Source organism: Oncorhynchus keta, chromosome 14 (assembly GCF_023373465.1).
Source record: "Oncorhynchus keta strain PuntledgeMale-10-30-2019 chromosome 14, Oket_V2, whole genome shotgun sequence".
Lineage (NCBI taxonomy): Eukaryota > Metazoa > Chordata > Actinopteri > Salmoniformes > Salmonidae > Oncorhynchus > Oncorhynchus keta.
Window position 1 is genome coordinate 65,740,953 of NC_068434.1, and position 25,303 is coordinate 65,766,255.

Sequence of the window (25,303 nt, forward strand, 5' to 3'; positions counted from 1 at the left end):
GCCTGGTTTTTCTCTAGGACAGCTTCAGAGCGTGGGTAATTCCTTCCTTTCCACTGAGCTGAACAGATCACTTTTCGTTATCAGCAGGTTTCTGCGCTCGACACAAACTGCCTCTCTGTGGAGAACAAAGGCTTTCCACTAGTCTAATAGAACAGGTGCTCTGCTGGGTTTCGGGTTGGATGAGGAACAACTGCTCAGTCTGAGAGTAACTCTTCCTTGACACAACGACTGACGAAGATCACAACCATACCTAGTTCTCAGTCCTTTCATACTGCTTAGATCATCGCTCCTATGTCCATTTCCTCCTCTGCTCTGTCAGGATTCACCACTATCTTCCCCATCATCTCTATAGATCTGGACCACTGAAATAACTCTATGATCTGAAACAGTTCACCGCCTGAGGCAACGTCTAGAATGCCTTAGACAGGCACCTAATCAGCCTTACGTTCTCTCTCAACAGAGAGAGCATATCTATGCATATCTATGTCCTTTACTAAAACTACAAGACGCAATAGTCTCCAGTAGTTCCATTTTTCGAAAGTCTACTGCAACATGTAAACAGTAATCATACTATGGTCTTAACGGCCATAGTTGTTGACTTGTTTGTTGTTGACTTCTTCATGTCATGTCTCTTCCTATTGTGGATTTAGCAACATTGTAATACCCCGGAGGCCTTGTCATGACTGTAGAGTGTGGAGCTGTGGAATGGACCATCAGGCTCAGGGCCCTGCCGGCCCCAGCAGCCATTTCCCAGCCCAGCGGAGCGGCACTTACTGACCTGACACACACACAGCACACAGACAAAACACACACGACACACACACTCCCTGACCTGGGCGTAGGGTGACCTCCCCCTCCCCAGCTCTGCTCCAGCCCAGAGAGCAGGTCCTGGCCATCTCTTTTTATTTATGAGCCATTTCACACAGCACCGCTCCCATTAGAGAGCCAGCCTTGGCTGGTCAGACACACACTAAACACTCCAAACGCTAAACATTACGTACACCAGTAAGGCAGCCTGGGGACAGGGGGACAGGGACTGGGGATGGGACAGAGAAGATCCCAGGGCCACCACACGAAGCCACCACTCACACAGTCCAGGAAGAGAATACACCACTCACCCCAAAAGAGCAATGTAAACATATTGACCCACTTCCTGGTTGGCAGACATTGTCTGTAGCTTCAGGTGAGAGACAGGCTAGAGCTGGGAGTCTGCTCTGTCGGCTGTACAGCTGCTGCATTACCATTACTTCCATTTAGCTCTAATATTATTGTATATCCTTTATCACCTTCTAGCATTACCAAATGTCAGATGAGTAGTTATTTTTGTTTCATAGGAATCATCTGGGAAATAATTACCCACTGATGTGATTTAACGATGTGTGGAAACTGATGGTTAGGCTTATTGGAGCATAATTGAACATTTCATTATTTTCCCTTCAGTTCTGTGGAGCTCTGAACAGCTAGCTGAAAATTCAAGGCATAACATTTGACTGACGGATTGATTTACAAATGCATACAAGACTTTAATAGGCAGCTGTGCTCCTGTGTGACTGAAAACAAGATTATCCTGAACTGGCAACATTAAAACACTGTGGGAAGTCTCTGAATGTTAGCTTGTTAACTTTCCAGAAAGTAGGCTAGGGCCTTTGTTAGGGGAAGACGGACAGCAATGGGACACACAGACACACAGATACACATACACACACACACACACACACACACACACACACACACACACACACACACACACACACACACACACACACACACACACACACACACACACACACACACACACACACACACACCTGTGATGGTGACGGAGGCGTGGCCGTCCTCGCCCAATAATGGGTTGGTCAGTCTGCAGCTGTAAGTGCTATTGGGCTCCAGGGTGACAGTCAGGACACTGAGCATGCTGAACAGCCCCTCCTCATTGGCCACCAGGGAGGTGGTGACGTTGTCTGTCAGGTTGTGCCCGCCCCCGTCCTGCCACAGTACGTCAGCCTCAGGGTAGCCACCGTACGCCACGCAGGTCAGCGCCACATTGTCACCCGGCCGCAGGTTGGAGTCCGGCTCCAGGGTCACCAGAGGCTTGGAGTAGGGAGCTGAGGGGGGATAGAAGAGGGGACAAGAACAGACACACACAGAGTTTTAAGCCAAGTCGCCAGAAGCTTGAAGTAGGGGGCTGGGGGGGGGGCAGAGACATACAGAGTTTTAGCCAGATTATCACCAGTGAGGGACACCTAGGGAACTGTTTGACATGATTCCCATTAAATTGTTAATTACATTTAGGGAGCTTAGCATAACATCGAGCTTAAGATCCCAGAGACATCATTTGCAGCATATCCTGGTGCTCCCTTCTGTCCTCCTTCATCTCCTCCCTGAAGAGAGCCACGGCTCTGAGCCAAGCCGCCTCACAATACAACGCAACCACCACAGCCTGGCCCGGCCCGGATGGCGGGCCTGGGGGAAATAGGCACGGCTCCGAGAATCTGGGACTGCTGTGCTCTGTTCAGGGGTTTGGCAGGAGGGGGCGTGCGGTGAGGAGGTGAGGGGGGTGAATCCTCAGCCTGGAATGAATTCACGGCTCTCCAATCCCCTGAGCTAAAACACAACCAGAGAGGTGGCGGGCAGAGAGAGGAGGCTGTATTCCCTGAGCCAATCATAACACAGCAAACAATGGGGAGGACAGGGAGGGTGAAGAAGGAGATTAAATAACTTCATGCGGGTTGCCTTTTGAAAAGTGGACTCTCTCTCTCTCTCTCTCAGCACTAAGACGGAATGTCAGCCTGCCACTAACCTCCCTGGCTATCCATTTGACTGACAGGCAGATTTCCACGGAGACCCATCATTTTCTCAGAGCACTGTGGGAAGGGAGCTCTATGATGTTGACTGTAAATGCCAGCTAAAAATAATACATCTACGAATCGAATGCAGGAAAAGGAGACAATTTGTCACTGTTTGAGCTACTGTGTCATTGTTTATCTTTTCTCTACCCAGACTAGCCAGCCAAGAGGAAACCTGTTGAAGGTTAACACTGCTTAATGCACATACATCCTTAGAGGAAAGGACCAATTTAACAACAAACCTTGGAAATTAATGGCGAGGGAGGGAGGAGTTCACCAACACTGTGTATGAAGCCATGAAGAATAATTATAAATAAAAGTGCAATCAGTTGTGATGATGGTCCTCTGATGGAACAACCACCTTCATCACCGAGCTGTTAGTAACAATCAATCTTGGCAGGAACTAATAATCAAAGCCGGTGATTGACCACAACCAGAGGACCACAATCGGGAAGTATTGACCAATCATGTTATCGTGCATCCCTGACGGAACTAAGTGTTTCATGACCAATTTCTGTGTTGTGTTAGGCATCGATCCTAAAGGTCTAGCATGATTATCAAAGAAGGGCCTGTGATGTGTGATCAAATTGCCCTCTAGTGGCCTCATGGATGGAATTATTTAATCATTTAATAATTGATAAACATGAATAAAAAAGTAAAAAATTAAAACGAAAATCCGATGTTTCTATGTCAAACGGTTTTGTTATAATTCAGTCTTCTGTGACGTAAACTCAGCAAAAAAACAAAAGTCCCTTTTTCATCCCCTAACTTCACAGATCTTCATTGTAAAGGGTTTAGACACTGTTTCCCATGCTTGGTCAATGAACCATAAACAATGAATGGACATGCACCGGTGGAACAGTCGTTAAGACACTAACAGCTTACAGACGGTAGACAATTAAGGTCACAGTTATGAAATCTTAGGACACTAAAGAGGACTTTCTACTGACTGTGACAAACACCAAAAGAAAGATGCTCAGGGTCCCTGCTCATCTGCTTGAACATGCCGTAGGCATGCTGCAAGGAGGCATAAGGACTACAGATGTGGCCAGGGCAGTAAATTGCAATGTCCGTACTGTAAGACGCCTAAAACAGTGCTACTGGGAGACAGGACGGACAGCTGGTCGTCCTCGCAGTGGCAAACCATGTGTAACAACACCTGCATAGGATAGGTACTTCCGAACATCACATCTGTGGGACAGGTACAGGATGGCAACAACTGCCCGAGTTACACCAGGAACACATAATCCCTCCATCAGTGCCCAGACTGTCCGCAATAGGCTGAGAGAGGCTAGACTGGTGTTGTAAGGCAGGTTCTCACCAGACATCAACGGCAACAACGTCACCTATGGGCACAAACCTACCGTCGCTGGACCAGACAGGACTGGCAAAAAGTGCTCTTCACTGATGAGTCACGGTTTTGTCTCACCATGAGTGATGGTCGGATTTGCGTTTATCTTCAAAGGAATGAGCGTTACAACGAGGCCTGTACTCTGGAGCGGGATCGATTTGGAGGTGGAGGGTCCTTCACGGTCTGGGGAGGTGTGTCACAGCATCAACAGACTGAGCTTGTTGTCATTGCAGGCCATTTCAACGCTGTGCGTTACAGGGAAGACATCCTCCTCCCTCATGTGGTACCCTCCTGCAGGCTCATCCTGACATGACCCTCCAGCATGACAATGCCACCAGCCATACTGCTCATTCTGTTTGTGATTTCCTGCAAGACAAGGAATGTCAGTGTTCTGCCATGGCCATGGCCAATTCCATTGAGCACGTCTGGGACATGTTGGATTGGAGGGTGAGGGCTAGAGCCATTCCCCCCCAGAAATGTTCGGGAACTTGCAGGTGCCTTGGTGGAAGAGTGAGGTGACATCTCACAGCAAGAACTGGCAAATCTGGTGCAGTCCATGAGGAGGAGATGCACTGCAGTACTTAATGCAGCTGGTGGCCACACCAGATACTGACTGTAACTTTTGATTTTGACCCCCCTTTGTTCAGGGACACATTATTCAATTTCTGTTTGTCACTAGTCTGCTGAACTTGTTCAGTTTATGTCTCAGTTGTTGAGTCTTGTTATGTTCATACAAATATTTACACATGGTAAGTTTGCTGAAAATAAATGCAGTCGACAGTGAGAGGACGTTTCTTTTTTGCTGAGTTTAAATAAAGTGTAATATTGGGATGCAAACTAAAAATGGAATACATTTCAACTCGATATCTGACATGGTACAAGTGTCTCCTTTTTTTTTGTTCCTGCCGATAACCATGTGTGAGAGGTGTATACTTTTGTTTCAAAGTAGATTTGTTTAAGACTTACCAAGAAACACTCTGTGTGACCCTGATTTATCCCACTGCAGTAAAAGGTTAAAGAGGGGACTCTACTTCCTGTATGTGAAGCCCTTCAGGTGTCTCCTTCTCCTCAGCTCCTTTTCAACCGTATTGGAGGAGACGACCCTCTTCTCCAATGTGTTTTGAGACAGGATTCGAGGAAAGATGTATCGAGAAAGATGTGGTAGCTAGAGGCCAAGCATTGGTCCGGCTTTACCAGTCTGAGGTCGTTATTGTAAAACTTAAAAGAGAATGTGTTCTCAATGACTTACCTTGTTAAATAAAGGTAATAAATTAACAGACTCACCTGCTACCTGGAGCAGTAGGGCTGCACTGCCGTAGTCCTTCACCCTGACGAAGCAGGTGTAGCTACCCTCATCGGCCACCCGGACCCCTCTCAAGAGGAGCGAAGCGTTGCCCTCGCCCAGCTGAGAGGGGTACAGGCTGGTGCGGTTGGCGTAGCGCTCTCCCTGGTCTGCCAGCTGGTCCTGGCTAGCCCAGTAGCTGTGCACACTGCGCTTGGTGTCCGTCAGCTGCCAGAAGACACTGAGGTCAGACAGGTTGAAGGGAGAGGCGTGGCTGAAGGAACAGTTGAGGGTGGTGTCCATGCCATACAGCGCCACCACTGGCAGCTCTGGGACATACACTTCCAGGACAGCTAGAGAGAGAGGAGAGAGAGCGAGTACGTCAACAACAGCAAACATAGACCTGTGTGTTTAGCCATGTAGTGGAGAGAGATGTCTAAATAAGCTTTAGGGGGATGAATGAACTGCAATAAAGATGTAGCTCCTAAATATCCACTTGGAGACAGTGGTGAGTTAATAATCTAGACAGTGGTCTGTCTGGTGAGAAAGAACACTCTCCATCTCTCTCCAGAGTGTTGTGTTTCCCTCAACAGAACACTGGGCTAAGTTGCTCAATGTTGAGTGTGATTTGTTTTGTTTTAAAGCGGAAACCCTCCTTAAGGCATCTGATCTCCAGACTGTCTAGACTGGACACTTCTGTTCTGTTCTGTTCTGTTCTGTTCTCTCCTCTCCTCTCCTCTCCTCTCCTCTCCTCTCCTCTCCTCTCCTCTCCTCTCCTCTCCTCTCCTCTCTCCTCTCCTCTCCTCCCTCCCCTCCCCTCCCCTCCCCTCCCCTGTCCTCTCTGCAGCCAAGAGCAGGCTCTGCATAATCATTCTGGCTTAGTAGCCATCTCAGACACCACAGAGAGAGGAGGATACAGCTAAACCATTCACAATGTATTCCTGTCTCCACTTCTACAGGTCTGGTTGTGTGATGAACATCAGAACAGAAAAAGCCATTCCAACCCCTGAAATCCCCCTGAATCGAGTGTGATGCATCCTATACGTGACTGCTGCTATTCTTTATGAGAATCGCTTCTGTACTCATGTCTTTCAGATTTAATAACAATCACACACTTTTGCATGAAATAGTTGTGATTGAGGTGTAACAATTGATTTCCCCATTATCAACAAACAACACTTTCCTCCGAGTGCAATCCATGGATGAGGATGCTCAGTCAAGGCAAAGATATTTTGGTAGACACCAAACCTCACAGGAGAGAGACCCCACATTCACCAATATCCCCCTGCACATCTATAGGCACACTGCCACCTGCTGGATCCTCATGTAACTACAGGCCAAAGGAAAACTTGGCAAACCATCCACCACATCCAGAAAACCATGGATACAGAAGAATAACAATCCCCAGTAACTAACTAATACGAGAATGTCATTCTAGGTGATGCACTACAGCTCCTCCCAACCCCTGTGAAAATCACAAAGCAGCTTTTAATTTACTGACATTAACACAGTGGTGTTTTTCTATAGCCCCATAATGTGACTACACTTCCTCTGCCGTGCCACAGCACAGTCGACAATCCAATGCAGTAATCACGGCATACCATTACATTAGCAGGGTTTATTGTAGATCGGTATGGCTGTCTACCAGACTAACGTTCTAGTAGTTTGTGTGTGTGTGTGTGTGTGTGTGTGTGTGTGTGTGTGTGTGTGTGTGTGTGTGTGTGTGTGTGTGTGTGTGTGTGTGTGTGTGTGTGTGTGTGTGTGTGTGTGTGTGTGTGTGTGTGTGTTTGTAGTGCTTTCTGGGTAATGAATAGGCAACAGGCACTTTGGTAGGACTGTAGTGGAAGTGACGGCCCCCATAGAGGCATGCACACAGAGGAGGGAGGAGACAGCAATTAGATCACTCCCAGAGCAGACCGGAATGACTCACTCCAATGGGTTCACAGAGGAGGAGAGAGAGGTGAGAGGGAGGTAGGGGGAGAGAATTGGAGAGGGGGAGAGAGGGAAGAGAGGTGGGAATTTATGGAAGAGAGGGGAGAGGAAGGAGAGTGAGAGGGCAGCTTTGAGCGTGCACTTAAAGATAATATCAGGAAACAAGCCAGGAGGGGAGAGCACTGCAGCCCATCGCTAATCCCCTAACTCAGGACAGGGCCCAAGTCAGGGAAGAGATAGGTACTCATCCCTCTCTCCTTCAATCTCTTTCTCCCTCTAACCAGTGACCCTTTTCCTGGTGCCGGTCTGGTAAGGGTGCAGCAGGACACTGGGACAGCATGTTAACACACTGACAGACATTCACAGACAGACTGAGAGCAGCAGGAGAGCACAGCGTTTCACACCCACTTCACTGCACCCAGGGGGGGAGGGGCTTTTAGCTCTGACGTCATGGAAACTGTGAGTAAGCATCTGATGTCCTATTCCTTCAGAGGTGAAACATGGGTTGGGCAAACTGGTATTGTTTCTGCTTTTAACTTCTAGAAATCTCCAACAAACACAAAACAGTTAGCACAAATACTGTAGTATTTGTGATAACTGCTTTGGGGCGGCAGGCAGCCTAGTGGTTAGAGCGTTAGGCCAGTAACCGAAAGGTAGTTGGATCGAATCCCCAAGCTGACAAGGTAAAGATCTGTCGTTCTGCCCCTGAGCAAGGCAGTTAACCCACTGTTCCCCGGTTAGGCCGTCATTGTAAATAAGAATTTGTTCTTAACTAACTTGCCTAGTTAAATAAAACATTTGGTCTAGGAGGTTATGGTTGAAAAAGTGTATTGTGAGAGGTGGTGTCTCCCTATTTGAGGGAGGAGGGTTAAGGGCTCTCCCCGGCCCCCTGAGAGGTGATAAAGAGATGCTCAGAGCAGAGAGTGGTGGAGGGAGGGGACGGCAGGGCAGATTTACACCCTGCTCTTTGTGTTTATGGGCCCGGCTCTGTTTGAGTGCCTGTGAGAGAGACAGAGCCGTGCACTTTCACAGCCGACATGAAATAAACTCATTAAAGCCCCGTGAGCGCTGGCTGGCACTCTTCCCTCAGAGCAGAGTGTCAGACATGCAGGCAGGGAGAAAGGAGGGCAGACATACAGGCAGGGAGGAAGAGGCAGGTAGGCAGGCAAGCTACAGTGGGGAGAACAAGTATTTGATACACTGCCGATTTTGCAGAATTTCCTACTTACAAAGCATGTAGAGGTCTGTAATTTTTATCATAGGTACACTTCAACTGTGAGAGACGAAAATCACATTGTATGATTTTTAAGTAATTAATTAGCATTTTATTGCATGACATAAGTATTTGATCACCTACCAACCAGTAAGAATTCTGACTCTCACAGACCTGTTCGTTTTTCTTTAAGAAGCCCTCCTGTTCTCCACTCATTACTCATTAAGGACATCAGAGATAAAATTGTAGACCTGCACAAGGCTGGGATGGACTACAGGACAATAGGCAAGCAGCTTGGTGAGAAGGCAACAACTGTTGGCGCAATTATTAGAAAATGGAAGAAGTTCAAGATGATGGTCAATCACCCTCGGTCTGGGGCTCCATGCAAGATCTCACCTCGTGGGGCATCATGATCATGAAGAAGGTGAGGGATCAGCCCAGAACTAAACGGCAGGACCTGGTCAATGACCTGAAGAGAGCTGGGACCACAGTGTCAAAGAAAATCATTAGTAACACACTACCCCGTCATGGATTAAAATCCTGCAGCGCACGCAAGGTCCCCCTGCTCAAGCCAGCGCATGTCCAGGTCCGTCTGAAGTTTGCCAATGAGCATCTGGATGATCCAGCGGAGGAATGGGAGAAGGTCATGTGGTCTGATGAGACAAAAATAGAGCTTTTTGGTCTAAACTCCACTCGCCGTGTTTGGAGGAAGAAGAAGGATGTGTACAACCCCAAGAACACCATCCCAACCGTGAAGCATAGAGGTGGAAACATAATTCTTTGGGCATGCTTTTCTGCAAAGGGGACAGGATGACTGCACCGTATTGAGGGGAGGATGGATGGGGCCATGTATCACGAGATCTTGGCCAACAACCTCCTTCACTCAGTAAGAGCATTGAAGATGGTTCGTGGCTGGGTCTTCCAGCATGACAATGACCCGAAACACACAGCCAGGGAGCCAGGGCAACTAAGGAGTGGCTCCATAAGAAGCATCTCAAGGTCCTGGAGTGGCCTAGCCAGTCTCCAGACCTGAACCCAATAGAAAATCTTTGGAGGGAGCTGAAAGACCGTATTGCCCAGCGACAGCCCCGAAACCTGAAGGATCTGGAGAAGGTCTGTATGGATCATATCAAACGTATGATCTCTGTAATTGCAAACAAAGGTTTCTGTACCAAATATTAAGTTCTGCTTTTCTGATGTATCAAATACTTATGTCATGCAATAAAATGCAAATGAATTACTTAAAAATCATACAATGTGATTTTATGGATTTTTGTTTTAGATTCCGTCTCTCACAGTTGAAGTGTATCTATGATAAAAAATTACAGACCTCTACATGCTTTGTAAGTAGGAAAACCTGCAAAAACGGCAGTGTATCAAATACTTGTTCTCCCCACTGTAGCAATGGCCCTGTTAGATGCTCACTCCTCTCAACCCCTCCGCTCCCCTCATCCGCTCCCCTCATCCCCTCCGCTCCCCTAATCCCTGGGCTGTCTCTTCAACCCCTACCTCATCTCAACATAACACTGATGCTGTCACTGGGCCCTGGCTAGCCTAGTGCTAAGCTCACCAGAACAGATGCAGCCTCAAGAGTAGTGATGGGGTAAAAATCTACACAGTTCCATATCAGGATAGTAGTGTTTTCAGCACTTTTATTTCAAAACTATTTTTCACATGGCTCTCTCTCATCCATCTGCAGCAGACATGTGGTGAGCAATATGTTTGGAACATGGAATCACAAAATCCCAGTATTGAATCGCAAAACATATAGAATCGCAATACATATCGTATCAGCACCTAAGAATTGAGATAATATCGTATTGTGAGGTCCCTGGCAATTCCCAGACCTACTCGAGAGCCACCCAGAACTTGTGAGCTTAGATGAATGGTTTGCTGCACGGATATCCCTGCTAGTACAGATTAGCCCCGGCTAGTGCTAAACTAAGCTATACAGATGAGTGGAGAAGAGGGGCTGAGGGGCCTGCTGAGTGTGAAGCAGTATGGCAGGCAGCAGGCTGACAGGGCCCGGAAGGAGAACCACAGGCTTCATACATAGGCAGCTGACAAGGTGACACAACAAGGCTCTTGGTAAACAAATTCCTTAGCCACAGCGGCAGTGACATTTCACCTCCGTCCTCCAGACGCAGGCAGGTGCACACAAATACAAATACACACACACACACACACACACACACACACACACACACACACACACACACACACACACACACACACACACACACACACACACACACACACACACACACACACACACACACACACACACACACACAGCCAGGCATACGCACGTACCCATGCACACACACACATCCACAAGCAGAGGGCATTGTTATTCAGCTCAGTCCTGGCTCCTGACAGCTCCACAGCACTGTGAGAGTCAGTCTTAGACACAGGGCATTCTGACACTACAATATTCACTGTCGTAGTACTACTCCACAACAGACAGGTCCCGATCAGTGTGTTCAGTGACACCCACATACACACCTATACGCAGGCACACACAAACACATTAACATCTCACTCTGCTTGCGATCACTAAAGTTGAATTCACTCGGTTCAATAGAATGTAACCCCGTATCCACATCTAGTAGAATGCAACACATAGCCTCAACATTCAGTGTTGATGTTCCATTCCTGTTCAGCTGACCCTGGTCAATGGAACACGACCCTAAACAGAAATACCTAAACCTGTAATAACCAGATCCCTTTAATCACCTGGGCTGATAAACACAAGGGCTTCAATAAGACCACAGCTTCCATCTCCCTCCAGCTCCTGATACAATAACCCACACTGTTTAATAACCCTGGTTCATAACTGCTTCGCCAATAAAGGGGCGGCAGGTAGCCTAGTGGTTAGAACATTAGGCCAGTAACTGAAAGGACGCTGGATCAAATCTCAGAGCTGACAAGGTAAAAATCTGTTGTTCTGCCCCCGAACAAGGCAGTTAACCCACTGTTCCCTAGTAGGCTGTCATAAAATGTGTTCTTAACTGACTTGCCTAGTTAAATTTAAAAAATAAAAAGACACAGTAGAACTCAAGTGTCAAGTGAATTGTGCTTAATAACATTGAACAGCACACACATAGGTTATCACCTACTAGGCCAATAGGCACCTTACACAGAGGTTAAATGACCCCTGCTTGATAACAGATGGCAGAGCTGCCAGTACTACTGTTCATTAGAAGATGTTAGGTGCACATGTTCAGAGATATGATAAAGCCTCTTTGTCGAACACGACATAAAGGAACAGCCATGATAAGAGTGCACAGACATACATACACTGGAAGACAAATTGTGGCGGTAATATTGACTTAACTGAGTAAACACACACAGGCAGTGTAGTTAGTGTTCTGTCTGGCTGAGTAGTGAGCTGCTTAAAAAGCTGTGCCAATAATGCCCCCATTGGGTGGTAAACAGTACTGCAGCTACAGACATGTTGGTCTTTACACGAATGGCCCACCTGAATATCTAACGAACAGGAAGTTCACAGATGCTTAGTGCCCTTTCACAACAGCTATTCTTTCAGTAAATGTTGTTGTTCAAACATGCCAACTGAAGCCTTTCTTCAAAGCGTTTCTAAATCACACTGCCCAAAACCTTTCAAATACGTACAGGGGAACACAAATAATAACCAACATCTGGAATACATTGAGAAATGTCATAGTATTTTAGACATGGTAAGCTTAACACTGCTCGGAATTAGCCCTCACGACACATAGGGAATCTATTCTAAAGCTGAGCCTTTCCTCCCCTCCTGAAAGAGGAGACACAAAATGGAGGGGATTATGTAGGTCTCTGAGCCTTGAATAATGGGGTCACTCGTGACATTTACCAATTTAACACTGTCTCCCCATATCTGGGCTACAGTCATCATAGTGTGAAAGCCATCTCTGTCTGTGAGAGATATATGAGGTGCAGATAGCTAGTGGAGCAGACAGGAGCTCAGGTTGCTTATTTTCAGCAACGTAATAAATCAAGATGCACCACACTTCCTTTCTCCTGACTCTGTCTGTCTATCTCTCTTTCTCCCTCTCTCTCTTGTCGTTTATGCTCTCTCCATCTTCTTCTCTCCACAGACAGGGCGGGTGGGTGCTTTATCAGGGGTAGCTGGTCTCATATCCCGTCAATAAGCTGTTAATGGGCTCTGACAGGCAGATAATGGGGGGCCAGTTGCAGAGGAGCTGCCTGGGAGATAAGGACAAGCCTAACCTTCCTCCACCACCTGCCTGAGAGAGAAGAGAGAGAACACAACCTGAGATGAGTATGAGGAGCGAGCCATAGGAGCAAATCCATCCCAGCAGGAGAGGGGGTGGGGTGGATTTGAGTTTGTGCAGCTTAATCCAAATGACTGGGGTTAAGGTGAGCCTATACGCTATGCATACGAGCCCAGCTAAATTGATCAGAAAGCAAAACTGTATTATTGTAGGGGTGGCAAAGGTTTGGGTTCTAATCCCTCAGATAGACAAGTGTTTGACACCTACTGGCCCTGGTAATAACCAAAGTAATGTCTGGGAGGGCAGAGTCCTTGCTCAAATCTCAGGCTGCAATTTTGTTCTGCCTTATGAAGGGGTCGGCAGCAGTGGATGTCTACATTAATGCAGGGGGTTAAGAGGTTAAAGGCTCAGTGGCTGGGGCTGTGTGTCTGGATGTTAACCTGAGCCCGTCTCCTCCTGAGACATAGTGACCTCACTCAGGGCCCGGTAACCATGGCAACACCTGACCCCGCCTCTCCTGAGACACTTTGACCTCACTCAGGGCCCGGTAACCATGGCAACACCTGACCCCGCCTCTCCTGAGACACAGTGATCTCACTCAGGGCCCTGTAACCATAGAAGCACCCGGTAACTGTGGTAACAACCTGTAGGTAAGTGTCTCCTCTCTCTGTGTGTCAGGCAAGGAAGCTTCTTACTCAGTCCCAGGAAATTATGCTGCTTTCCAGGCACAGATCAGAGCGGTGGTGGTGGGTCATTCATCCTGTTCATCACAGCCCACTAAACACAAAGATATTTGGCTCCAGGCCCCAGCAGCCCCCAGGCCCAGCTCAGCGCTCACTACGCAGAACTGCAATCTCCACACGTTACCCGCATCAATGTTTAAGCGATCCCACAAGATAGCTTTTTTAGGACTTGTTCAAATAATCATGAGGTGCTTGATGGGTAATGCACTCTGTTTAAATGGCTAGGCTACAGTGCAGAGTGAGCGGAGAGAGAGGGAGGGGCGAGCAGCTCAGTGCAGGAGCCAACCTGCTAGTAGACTGACTGGGCATTATGCATGCATCGCAGCGGAAGCAATCTTTGTCGAGCCTGTCCTCGATTGTTTTTAAAAGGATACTTCACTGGCCACAATCAAATTAGCAAGAACATCACTGATACGGGGTAATAACTCGAAATTGAATTTCTGCGCTGGCCAAAGAGTCCCCTCTCTACAGAATCAATTGCTGTGAAGAGAAAAGGAGGACAGGGAGAGGGCATTTCTAGTTAGCAGACCTCAAAGGGTACACCAGAGATGCGGGCGTGAGCAGGCTATTTACACGCTTCAGGGCCTTGCCATAACGTCTGCCGCTCTCTGACTGCCACACTAGATGTGATCTATTCAATTATGCTAATGAATTAGAATTTCCTCCCAGCTCTCGTCATTAAAACTGAATCCGGGTCAGCTTGCCATTTTAGCATTTGCATGAATACAATTTCCCTTTTAACGTGGAGATGCTAAGAGCGGGCAGGTGGGCGCAAGCAGCAGCAAATGGCAGAGGCCTGGCAGGCTGGTGGCAGTGCTGACAGAACAGAGAGCATGACAACAAGCAATTAGCCAGACAGCATCCTGTTAATGCTTCTGCTTTACACTACTGGCTCTACTGCCTCTCAGCTGCTAATGCTGCTTATGTAGCCTGGATGCTAGGCCTACTTACTGACCTGGTGCTACTGCTTTACACTACTGGCTCTACTGCCTCTCAGCTGCTAATGCTTCTTATGGAGCCTGGATGCTAGGCCTACTTACTGTCCTGGTGCTACTGCTTTACACTACTGGCTCTACTGCCTCTCAGCTGCTAATGCTGCTTATGGAGCCTGGATGCTAGGCCTACTTACTGTCCTGGTGCTTCTGCTTTACACTACTGGCTCTACTGCCTCTCAGCTGCTAATGCTGCTTATGGAGCCTGGATGCTAGGCCTACTTACTGTCCTGGTGCTTCTGCTTTACACTACTGGCTCTACTGCCTCTCAGCTGCTAATGCTGCTTATGGAGCCTGGATGCTAGGCCTACTTACTGTCCTGGTGCTTCTGCTTTACACTACTGGCTATACTGCCTCTCAGCTGCTAATGCTGCATATGGATCCTGGATACTAGGCCTACTTACTGTCCTGGTGCTTCTGCTTTACACTACTGGCTCTACTGCCTCTCAGCTGCTAATGCTGCTTATGGAGCCTGGATGCTAGGCCTACTTACTGTCCTGGTGCTTCTGCTTTACACTACTGGCTCTACTGCCTCTCAGCTGCTAATGCTGCTTATGGAGCCTGGATGCTAGGCCTACTTACTGTCCTGGTGCTACTGCTGGTGCTTGCCTGTTTACCTCAGAACAACCCCACTGAGAGTACTACTACTAGTCTAGTGCAATTCAGGGTTATTAACGGCCTCCGAATCAATCATCAAGTTTGCAGATGACAGTGGTAGGCTTGATAACCAACAATGACGCCCTCGGCGTGTGGTTCAGGAAAATAACCTCTCACTCAATGTCAGCAAAACAAAAGAGATGATCGTGGACTTCAGGAAACAGCAAAGGGAGCACCCAAGTTTTAAGTTCCTCGGTGTATATATCACTGACAAACTAAAATGGTACATGCACACAGACAGTGTGGTGAAGAAGGCACAACAGCGCCTCTTCAACCTCCTGAGGCTGCAAAAATGTGTCTTGTCACCGAAAACCCTTACTAAGTTTTACAGGTGCACAATCGAGAGCATCCTGTCGGACTGTTTCACCGCCTGGTATGGCAACTGCACCGCCCACAACCGCAGTGCTCTCCAAAGGGTGGTGCAGTCTGCGCAACGCATCACCGGGGGCAAACTACCTGCCTTCCAGGACACCTACAACACCACTGCCTGTTCACCCCGCTTCCATCCAGAAGGCGAGGTCAGTACAGGTGCATCAAAGCTGGGACAGAGAGATTGAAAAACAGCTTCTATCTCAAGGCCATCAGATTGGTGAAGAGCCACCACTAGCACAGAGAGGCGGCTGCATACCTACAGACTTGATATCATTGGCCACTTTAATAAATGGAACTCTTGTCACTTTAATAATGCCACTTTAAGAATGTTTACATAGCTCGCATTACTGATCTCATATGTCTATACAGTACACTGTATCCTTCACTATCTATTCTATACTATCTTTTGCATCTTAGCAGCTCTGTCACTGTTAGATATTAGGTTTTGTTGTGGAATTGTTAGATATTAGCTGTTAGATACTGCGTCACTGTCGGATCTAGAAGCATAAGCATTCCGCTACACTCGCAATAACATCTGCTAACCATCTGTATGTGACCAATAAAAGTTGATTTTATTTGTATTAAAAGTACACTAAGTATAGCAAACATTAGGGACACCTTGTTTCCCAAATCGTCGGGGCATTGACTCTACAAGGTGTTGAAAGCGGCCCACAGGGATACTGGCCCATGTTGACTCCAATGTGTCCCACAGTTGTGTCAAGTTGGCTGGATGTCCTTTGGGTGGTGGACCATTCTTGATACACACGGGAAACCCAGCAGCATTGCAGTTCTTGACACAAACCGGTGCGCCCGGCACATACTACCATATCCCGTTCAAAGGCACTTACATTTTGTGTCTTGCCCATTCACCCTCTGAATGGCACACATACACAATATATTTCTCAATTGTCTCAAGGCTTAAAAATCCTTCTTTAACCAGTCTCCCCCCCTTCATCTACACTGATTGAAGTGGATTTAACAAGTGACATCAATAAGGGATCATAGCTTTCACCTGGTCAGTTTATGTCATGTATACTCAGTGTATATGTATACTGAAACAAAGAAGCCTGTCACCGCCACATAAAGCAACAATTCCACTGGGGACGAGTACCTCTGCAGAAGAACTGACAACAGCTGTGCTAAGCAACATTTTCTTATTTTACGCACCAAGACAATGTTACACACCGACAGCTTAGACGGGGACTACCTCTGTACTCAACTAGAGGTTGTCTTGGGAGAGTGCAGTGGCAATGTGGCAGCCTCAGAGTGTAATCCTGTGTGGAGATAGGGGTATTTAATGGTGCAGCATAAGAGTGACACTGATACGGTTATTTAATGGCGGAGTAGAGGAGAGACACTGTAGAAGACAAGTGGGATTAGCAAGGACCTATAATCCTAATCAGAGACCTACTGGAGACAACAGGCCCAGAGGACCACAGGTCTCACACACAGATACAGACACACACACACCAGCACATACACACCCACTCACTATTTCCACATGACAGTCTGTCTCTATCGACAGACTTTCAAAGCACATGACTTAGTGTATGAACTAAAACATGCTGTACAGTGTGACCCAATACTGTAAATCCTTAATTCAACAGTAAATTCCAGTAAGTAAATAAAGGACAATCATATCGTTTGTGAGGCAAAAACATTATGAAACTACAACTTAAAGAGATCAGTCCGAGACGCCTCCTTCCCTCCCTCCCAGTGAGAGGGCCGAGGCAGCTGCCACAGCCAGTAATGAGCAGGCCAGAGACCCATTAAGCTGGAACAGTACTAGGCCCCAATGAAGCCTTGCTCCTAGCTCTCTCACTCTCAGAGTCTCCGTCTGGCTGCTGACTCCAACACACTGCCCTGAGCACTACAACTCTGCTGCCTAGTGCCCAGGCTACACCAACCACAACTCCCCCTTCTTACTGGAACATGAGAGGCTGACTCCCCCACCACACTCTCTGAAAAACTACACTCTTTGCAAGTCTCTTCTCAGGCAGGACCTCACCCTACTAACTACCCCAGGGCTCCATTCTCGCTCTGGCTAGAGAAGGACAAACCCAACCAATTTTCCTGTCCGTTAAGTCACAACATTCTAAATGTTCCTATTCTGTAAGGTTTTCATTGTCTTTACTTTTTTTTGCACTGTTAAGGATATTCATTTGAGCTGTTGTTTTGTCTTCCTTGTAATTTATTTAAAGGGAATGACTAAAACCCCTGTTGAGCGTCTTGTTTAGATGGCGGTGGAATTACACTTGGTGGTAGCTTTGATCTCTGGGTAATGGTGGGCTGTGGAGGGGGACAGGGGGACACCACCCACCGAGAGCTTGCACAGCAAGCAGAGTGGGCAGCAGGAGGGACAGCATGTTCTTCCTGAGGGTCTCGGCAGCACGGGTCAGCCTCGTCAGACACAGCACTGTGGAAACAAACACAGAGGCATGATCCGATTCACTCTGGCCCAATTCATTTAAATGTTACATTTCAGACAAGAAATCATCAAAAGAAAGACAGGGGAGTGCAAACAGCTACCGCTCATGTCAACTAAATCAAATGTCAACATTAAACCAGCGGTTGTGCTGTGGGAAATCCTGCAAGAGAGAGGGAAAGAGAGATAGAGACAGAGAGAGAAAGATAAATAAAAGACAGAGGGGAGAGTGAGGGAGAGAGAGGGAGAGTGAGGGAGAGAGAGAAAGGCAGAGAGAGAGAGGAAGAGAGAGCTAGATTGTGAACTGTTGCCACAAGAAAAGTGCAACCATTGAAGAACAAACACCATTGTAAATACAACCCATTTTATTTCCTCCTTTGTACTTGAACTATTTGCACATAATATGACATTTGAAATGTGTTTATTCTTTTGGAACTTTTGTGAGTGTAATGTTGGCAATGTTAACATATGTTTCCCATGCCAAAATAAATAAATAAATTGAAATTGAATTGATAGAGAGGGACAGATAGGGAGAGAGATAGGGAAGAGCGAGAGAGAGAGAGAGAGAGAGAGAGAGAGAGAGAGAGAGAGAGAGAGAGAGAGAGAGAGAGAGAGAGAGAGAGAGAGAGAGAGAGGAGAGGAAGAGAGAGAGAGAGAGAGAGAGAGAGAGAGAGAGAGAGAGAGAGAGAGAGAGAGAGAGAGAGAGAGAGGAGAGGAAGAGAGAGAGAGAGAGAGAGAGAGAGAGGGAGAGAGAGTAAGAGAGCAGTACACAGTACTAGGCATTTATTTCAAGTCATTAAAGCTGAGTGAAGGGAACTTCCATTCTGACAGGAAACAACCGAGTTATTCGTCTCGTGGCTTCAGGACGCCCACCAGTGGGAAAACATTAGAACTCTACTGACTCCTACCACACAAAACGGTCTCCTGTCTTCCACCACTCTATTAGTGGGAGACGGCAGAGACACTGTGTGTGTGTGTGTGTGTGTGTGTGTGTGTGTGTGTGTGTGTGTGTGTGTGTGTGTGTGTGTGTGTGTGTGTGTGTGTGTGTGTGTGTGTGTGTGTGTGTGTGTGTGTGTGTGTGTGTGTGTGTGTGTGTGTGTGTGTGTGTGTGTGTGTGTGCGTGCCAGGGTTTCCGTTAGCCAGTAATAGCTGGCTTTTGGCCTTAAAAAAAAATAGAAAAGCCGAAAAAAATATATATTTTTTATTTCTTCATCTTTGAAATGCAAGAGGAAGGCCATCATATAATATTGCAGTTTAGGAGCAATTTAGATTTTGTCCACTAGATGGCAGACGTGTGCGTGCAAAGTTTCAGAATGATCCAGTGAAGTATTGCAATACTGGACAATATTTTGTTTCAATTCCTCCAAATTGGTCAATTGATGATATGGTAATACAACCTTTAAGTTTACACACTCCCAGGAATGTCATACATGATGGAGCATTAGCTTATACAGTTCACTAACTTTCACACATCTAGATGGCCGGGGAGAGTGGGTATATTTAGTATTTTATTAGGAACCCCATTAGCTGTTGCTAAAGCAGCAGCTACTCTTCCTGGAGCCAGAGACAGCAGAGGTTCAAACTGTAGAACCCAGTTCCTACATTTGAATATAAAACTTGATTTTATCAAACAAAACTACATTACATTTTATCTCTGGGCCCATGTGGATGAAAAATCAGATCAAGATTACTGAATGTAAGTACATTATTTACCTTCAGAGGTGAATGTATCAAACTAGTTGCCGTGATAAAAGTTGTTGTTATTGTGCACTTTCCTCAAACAATAGCAGCTCCTCGCCCAAGCCTCTCCAGGTTCTCCTTTACCCAAATCCAGATAGCAGATGTTCTGAAAGAGCTGCAAAACCTGTCAGCTGGGCTTGACAATCTGGACCCTCTATTTCTGAAACTATCCGCCGCCATTGTCGCAACCCCTATTACCAGCCTGTTCAACCTCTCTTTCATATCGTCTGAGATCCCCAAGGATTGGAAAGCTGCCGCAGTCATCCCCCTCTTCAAAGGGGGAGACACCCTGGACCCAAACTGTTACAGACCTATATCCATTCTGCCCTGCCTATCTAAGGTCTTCGAAAGCCAAGTCAACAAACAGGTCACTGACCATCTCGAATCCCACCGTACCTTCTCCGCTATGCAATCTGGTTTCCGAGCCGGTCACGGGTGCACCTCAGCCACACTCAAGGTACTAAACGACATCATAACCGCCATCGATAAAAGACAGTACTGTGCAGCCGTCTTCATCGACCTTGCCAAGGCTTTCGACTCTGTCAATCACCATATTCTTATCGGCAGACTCAGTAGCCTCGGTTTTTCGGATGACTGTCTTGCCTGGTTCACCAATTACTTTGCAGACAGAGTTCAGTGTGTCAAATCGGAGGGCGTGCTGTCCAGTCCTCTGGCAGTCTCTATGGGGGTGCCACAGGGTTCAATTCTCGGGCCGACTCTTTTCTCTGTATATATTAATGATGTTGCTCTTGCTGCGGGCGATTCCCTGATCCACCTCTACGCAGACGACACCATTCTATATACTTTCGGCCCGTCATTGGACACTGTGCTATCTAACCTCCAAACGAGCTTCAATGCCATACATACAACACTCCTTCCGTGGCCTCCAACTGCTCTTAAACGCTAGTAAAACCAAATGCATGCTTTTCAACCGATCGCTGCCTGCACCCGCATGCCCGACTAGCATCACCACACTGGATGGTTCCGACCTTGAATATGTGGACACCTATAAGTACCTAGGTGTCTAGCTAGACTGCAAACTCTCCTTCCAGACCCATATCAAACATCTCCAATCGAAAATCAAATCAAATTCTATTCCGCAACAAAGCCTCCTTCACTCACGCTGCCAAGCTTACCCTAGTAAAACTGACTATCCTACCGATCCTCGACTTCGGCGATGTCATCTACAAAATTGCTTCCAACACTCTACTCAGCAAACTGGATGCAGTTTATCACAGTGCCATTCGTTTCTTTCACTAAAGCACCTTATACTACCCACCACTGCGACTTGTATGCTCTAGTCGGCTGGCCCTCGCTACATATTCGTCGCCAGACCCACTGGCTCCAGGTCATCTACAAGGCCATGCTAGGTAAAGCTCTGCCTTATCTCAGTTCACTGGTCACGATGGCAACACCCATCCATAGCACGCGCTTCAGCAGGTGTATCTCACTGATCATCCCTAAAGCCAACACCTCATTCGGCCGCCTTTCGTTCCAGTACTCTGCTGCCTGTGACTGGAACGAATTGCAAAAATCGCTGAAGTTGGAGACTTTTATCTCCCTCACCAACTTCAAACATCAGTTATCTGAGCAGCTAACCGATCGCTGCAGCTGTACATAATCTATTGGTAAATAGCCCACCCATTTTCACCTACCTCATCCCCACAGTTTTTATTTATTTACTTTTCTGCTCTTTTGCACACCAATATCTCTCTACCTGTACATGATCATCTGATCATTTATCACTCCAGTGTTAATCTGCAATATTGTAATTATTCGCCTACCTCCTCATGCCTTTTGCACACATTGTATATAGACTCCCCTTTTTTCTACTGTGTTATTGACTTGTTAATTGTTTACTCCATGTGTAACTCTGTGTTGTCTGTTCACACTGCTATGCTTTATCTTGGCTAGGTCGCAGTTGCAAATGAGAACTTGTTCTCAACTAGCCTACCTGGTTAAATAAAGGTGAAATAAATAAAATAAAAATAAAAATTCACTGTAATAGCTACTGTAAATTGGACAGTGCAGTTAGATTAACAAGAATGTAAGCTTTCTGCCCATATAATTGTTCGTTACTTACAACGTCATGCTAATCACATTAGCGCACGTTAGCTCAACCGTCCCGGTATAGGGACACCCGTAGTTATAACGTTTTGTCTTTGGACAATCATTTCCTCCTCCAGTTTAGATGGACGTCATATTCTATTTGTGTCTCCGATTCTCATATAGGCCCATGATATGGACAACGTCACTTTTATTGATCTGTTTGTCGGTGTCAGCAGAGTAGGCTACCCTGTCATTTGTCGTATTAAAAAAAAATCTGCTAATGTCTCCAGTCATATACATTAAAGTGTAGAAGAAATGCATAAAATGTTTTTTTTCCCCCCATGCAATGAAATAAGAAACGTATCGGATATACCCTATAGCCCACGCCTCTAAGCTATACGAGCTCAGTCGTGATTAACCGGTATTTTTTGCAAACAGGGATTTAAATTATATTATTATCCTAAATTATGACTATCCAATCTACTCATCACATTTCAAATATAGTAAGATATTTTACATAAGTTTGCAAATGCAATGATGCATGGAATGCTTTATTATAAAGGTGCAGTTTTATGGTGAAAATATGCTTCCCCAAACTTGAAACTCACGCGCAGTCTATGCATAGGCTTGGGATTTGGCGGTTCGTTAGTCGTGTTGTTGGCTGAGGAAAAGTACATGTGGACAGTAATTCTAACATCTTCAAAGTGTGCGGTAAGAAGGACAAGCGTTATTGCATCCTCGACTTGCATGTTCTGTTAAGATTAAATTCCGTAATCTAAATGTGATTTCTGTCATTCTGAGCACTGTGAGTGGACGCCCTAATCAGGTTACGCACCCAATGCATATGGGTCAGGTAAATGTCTCAAAAGTCCAGTAAATTAAAATGCTGCAGGTCAAATGTCCGGGGCCACGTTTTCACAACGGAAACCCAGGATTTTGTGTGTGTGTGCACTAACAATGACCCACATAAAATTGGGTAAGGAAAATTAGAATAGACACTATAAATGACAGCAGGGGCACAACAATCATGTGAATATAAACTTTTGGGGATACTGTACATAGACGGGACGGGTGGACACTGACCAACTAGTGAAATACTCCCATAAAGCCCCTGAAAGTACATGCAATATTAAAATGAAATACTAAAACTATCCAGTATACTATAATAGCACAGACCTCACAGACTGGACAATACTGATTATGATTAAAAGGATACTGTCTACAAAAATTTAATTATGTGTATAGTTATTCTATTGCATATTGTGCCAGGTAGAAATAGATCTGTTTCCGCTCTGTTATTTAACTCCTCATTTCCCTTTGGCATATAGTATATCCTGTACTGTATTCTCCCTCAATACTCATGCCCTCTCCTGCCCGCTATTCTATCTCCCTCCCTTCCTGAATCCTGACACAGCTAGCATACCCTGCTGACAACCCCCAGAGAGAGAGAGAGGCTGTGAGGGGAGAATAAGGACTATAAGGGGTAATGCCAACTGGGTTCAACATGACGGCATGGTATCAGGTGGCTTGTGGGTAGGCAGGCTACAACATAAGCAGACAGCACAAAAGGGAATGGCACACTAAGAGGTATGGTTAATGCAGCCTTCACCTATGGTGACCAGATGTGTCTGTCCACAAAGATGAAAAGTACTGCTATTAACAACATTACTGAGATAGAACAAAACAAATCCCCACCAAATACTCCATCATAACCAATGTAAACATAGCCTACCTCTTACAGTTAGAGAGCTAAATGCATTTGTAATACATTAATTACAAACAGTTTCCAACTATCCAGGTTTGTGCATTGCCAAATGTTCCGATTCACATCAACACTGCTATGGTCATCAGCTTCCTTCCTTGGCTTAGATGAAAACCTATGATGAAAGACTTTCCATGAAGTCTCCAGATGAGCTCAGCAGAAAGAAAGGATGTGGGAAGCAAGGTAACTTCCACACAAAGCTACTTCCATAATAGGACTGCTCCCTGGACCCTGGCTGTCTGTCAGTCTATCTGTCTGTCTCTCTCTGGTCTGGACAGCTGTCCAGCAGGCAGCAGTAGCCAGCCCATAATTAATTTAGCAGACTGGGACTAGGGAGCTCACCATCTAGAAGTATTTGTCCTGATCACTGGCTTCAAGTTATTCATGGCAACACTGATGCATTGTATGTGTCATAACATACACTCATGGCATGCATAGAAAACATTACAGCAAACAGATGACATACCTAAGAGCTTTTCAGAGTCACAAGTCAAATTTCCTGACACACTGTTCAGTTCCTGTATAATTCAGCCCATATGAACTCAGACATTCTGGAGTATGACTGGTACGCAGTGTGAAAGACACTGTCTGGTATTCCCATGTTTTGTATTGAATTACTCAACGGTATTTCCCTTCCCCCTGTCTACCTTCTCCACCAGGACTGGTAAATCCCCCTTTTTCCTCACTCCCTGCACTACCCAGCTTATTTTGGCCAGCTTAATGTCAGAGGTCAGACAGATCAAACTCATTTGACCACACCTGCAGCATGAGACATGCATAAGGCAGGAATTATTTCAGCACACTAACGAGTGCAATAAATCTGCACTCTATCTTCACTCAGCAGATCCATTTACATTTGTTGTGGATATATAGATTGTGGTATCACATACACAAATGGTATTACCTAAACTTAAGGTGTTTGCTGGAAAAGTCTGATATTGCTCATACTTTTCCCTCCATTTTAAGTATCAAGTATTTATCTTGTCTTTCCCCAATGTCAGTTACCATTTCCTCTGTAGCCAGCTTAGTATCAAAGATTATCGTATCTCTCCAGGATGCTGTACCTGCCAAGAAAGCCCAGCTGCTCTGCTCTGACTGTCATATGATAGACATCATCAGACCAGTGGTTCTGAAGCCCAGTCCTCTAACGCAGCATTGAACCACTGGTCTGATGATAACTCTACCCTCAAGGAGAAATGAAAAGCAAAGCCTTATATAGAAGTTTAGACATTGAGATATGGGTAAAGAAATTCTAATTGCATTGTAACCCTCTGTAAAACAACAATGACATTACATCGGCTTGGTGAATGAACTTTTATTTGATCAAACCGATTCTAAGTGGGGAAAAAGTGACAAAGTAAAAGTACAAATTGTAGCTACAGGCAAATGAATGATAGGGTAGGTACAGTATGTCATTGTTTGGGAGTCACTGAAAGTCCTAGACATCCAGGCAGATTGTGTCATTCTTGGTGGTGGTTACCTGTCATATTCTAGAACAGGGGTTCCCAAACCTTTTCACTCAGGCAGAATGGGGGAACACCCCTATTTGATCTGGACATTTCTAACAAGTTATACATAGCTCTCTAAGGTCTGCAATGACTGACATGATAAGAGGAAAACTTCTGATGCACTACCCAATTTCGAAATTGCACCTTGCATTTTCTACTATTAAAACAATCAGGAGTAAGTTGAAAGCCGGACTAA

General features: G+C 46.0%; 1 protein-coding gene across 3 annotated transcripts in view; it reads right to left on the minus strand.

The window, feature by feature from the left end:
• The window catches only part of LOC118394157 (CD276 antigen-like), an 81,225-nt gene that overhangs the window by 48,279 nt on the left and 7,643 nt on the right, over positions 1 to 25,303 (minus strand). For all 3 annotated transcript variants that reach the window (XM_052462160.1, XM_052462159.1, XM_052462158.1), the window contains exons 2-4: positions 17,944 to 18,039; positions 5,482 to 5,832; positions 1,809 to 2,105 (exon numbers count right to left, since the gene is read on the minus strand). In XM_052462160.1, the coding sequence (XP_052318120.1) occupies positions 1,809 to 2,105; positions 5,482 to 5,832; positions 17,944 to 17,989 (694 nt within the window). In that variant the 5' untranslated portion in view covers positions 17,990 to 18,039. The remainder of the gene's footprint in view (positions 1 to 1,808; positions 2,106 to 5,481; positions 5,833 to 17,943; positions 18,040 to 25,303) is intronic.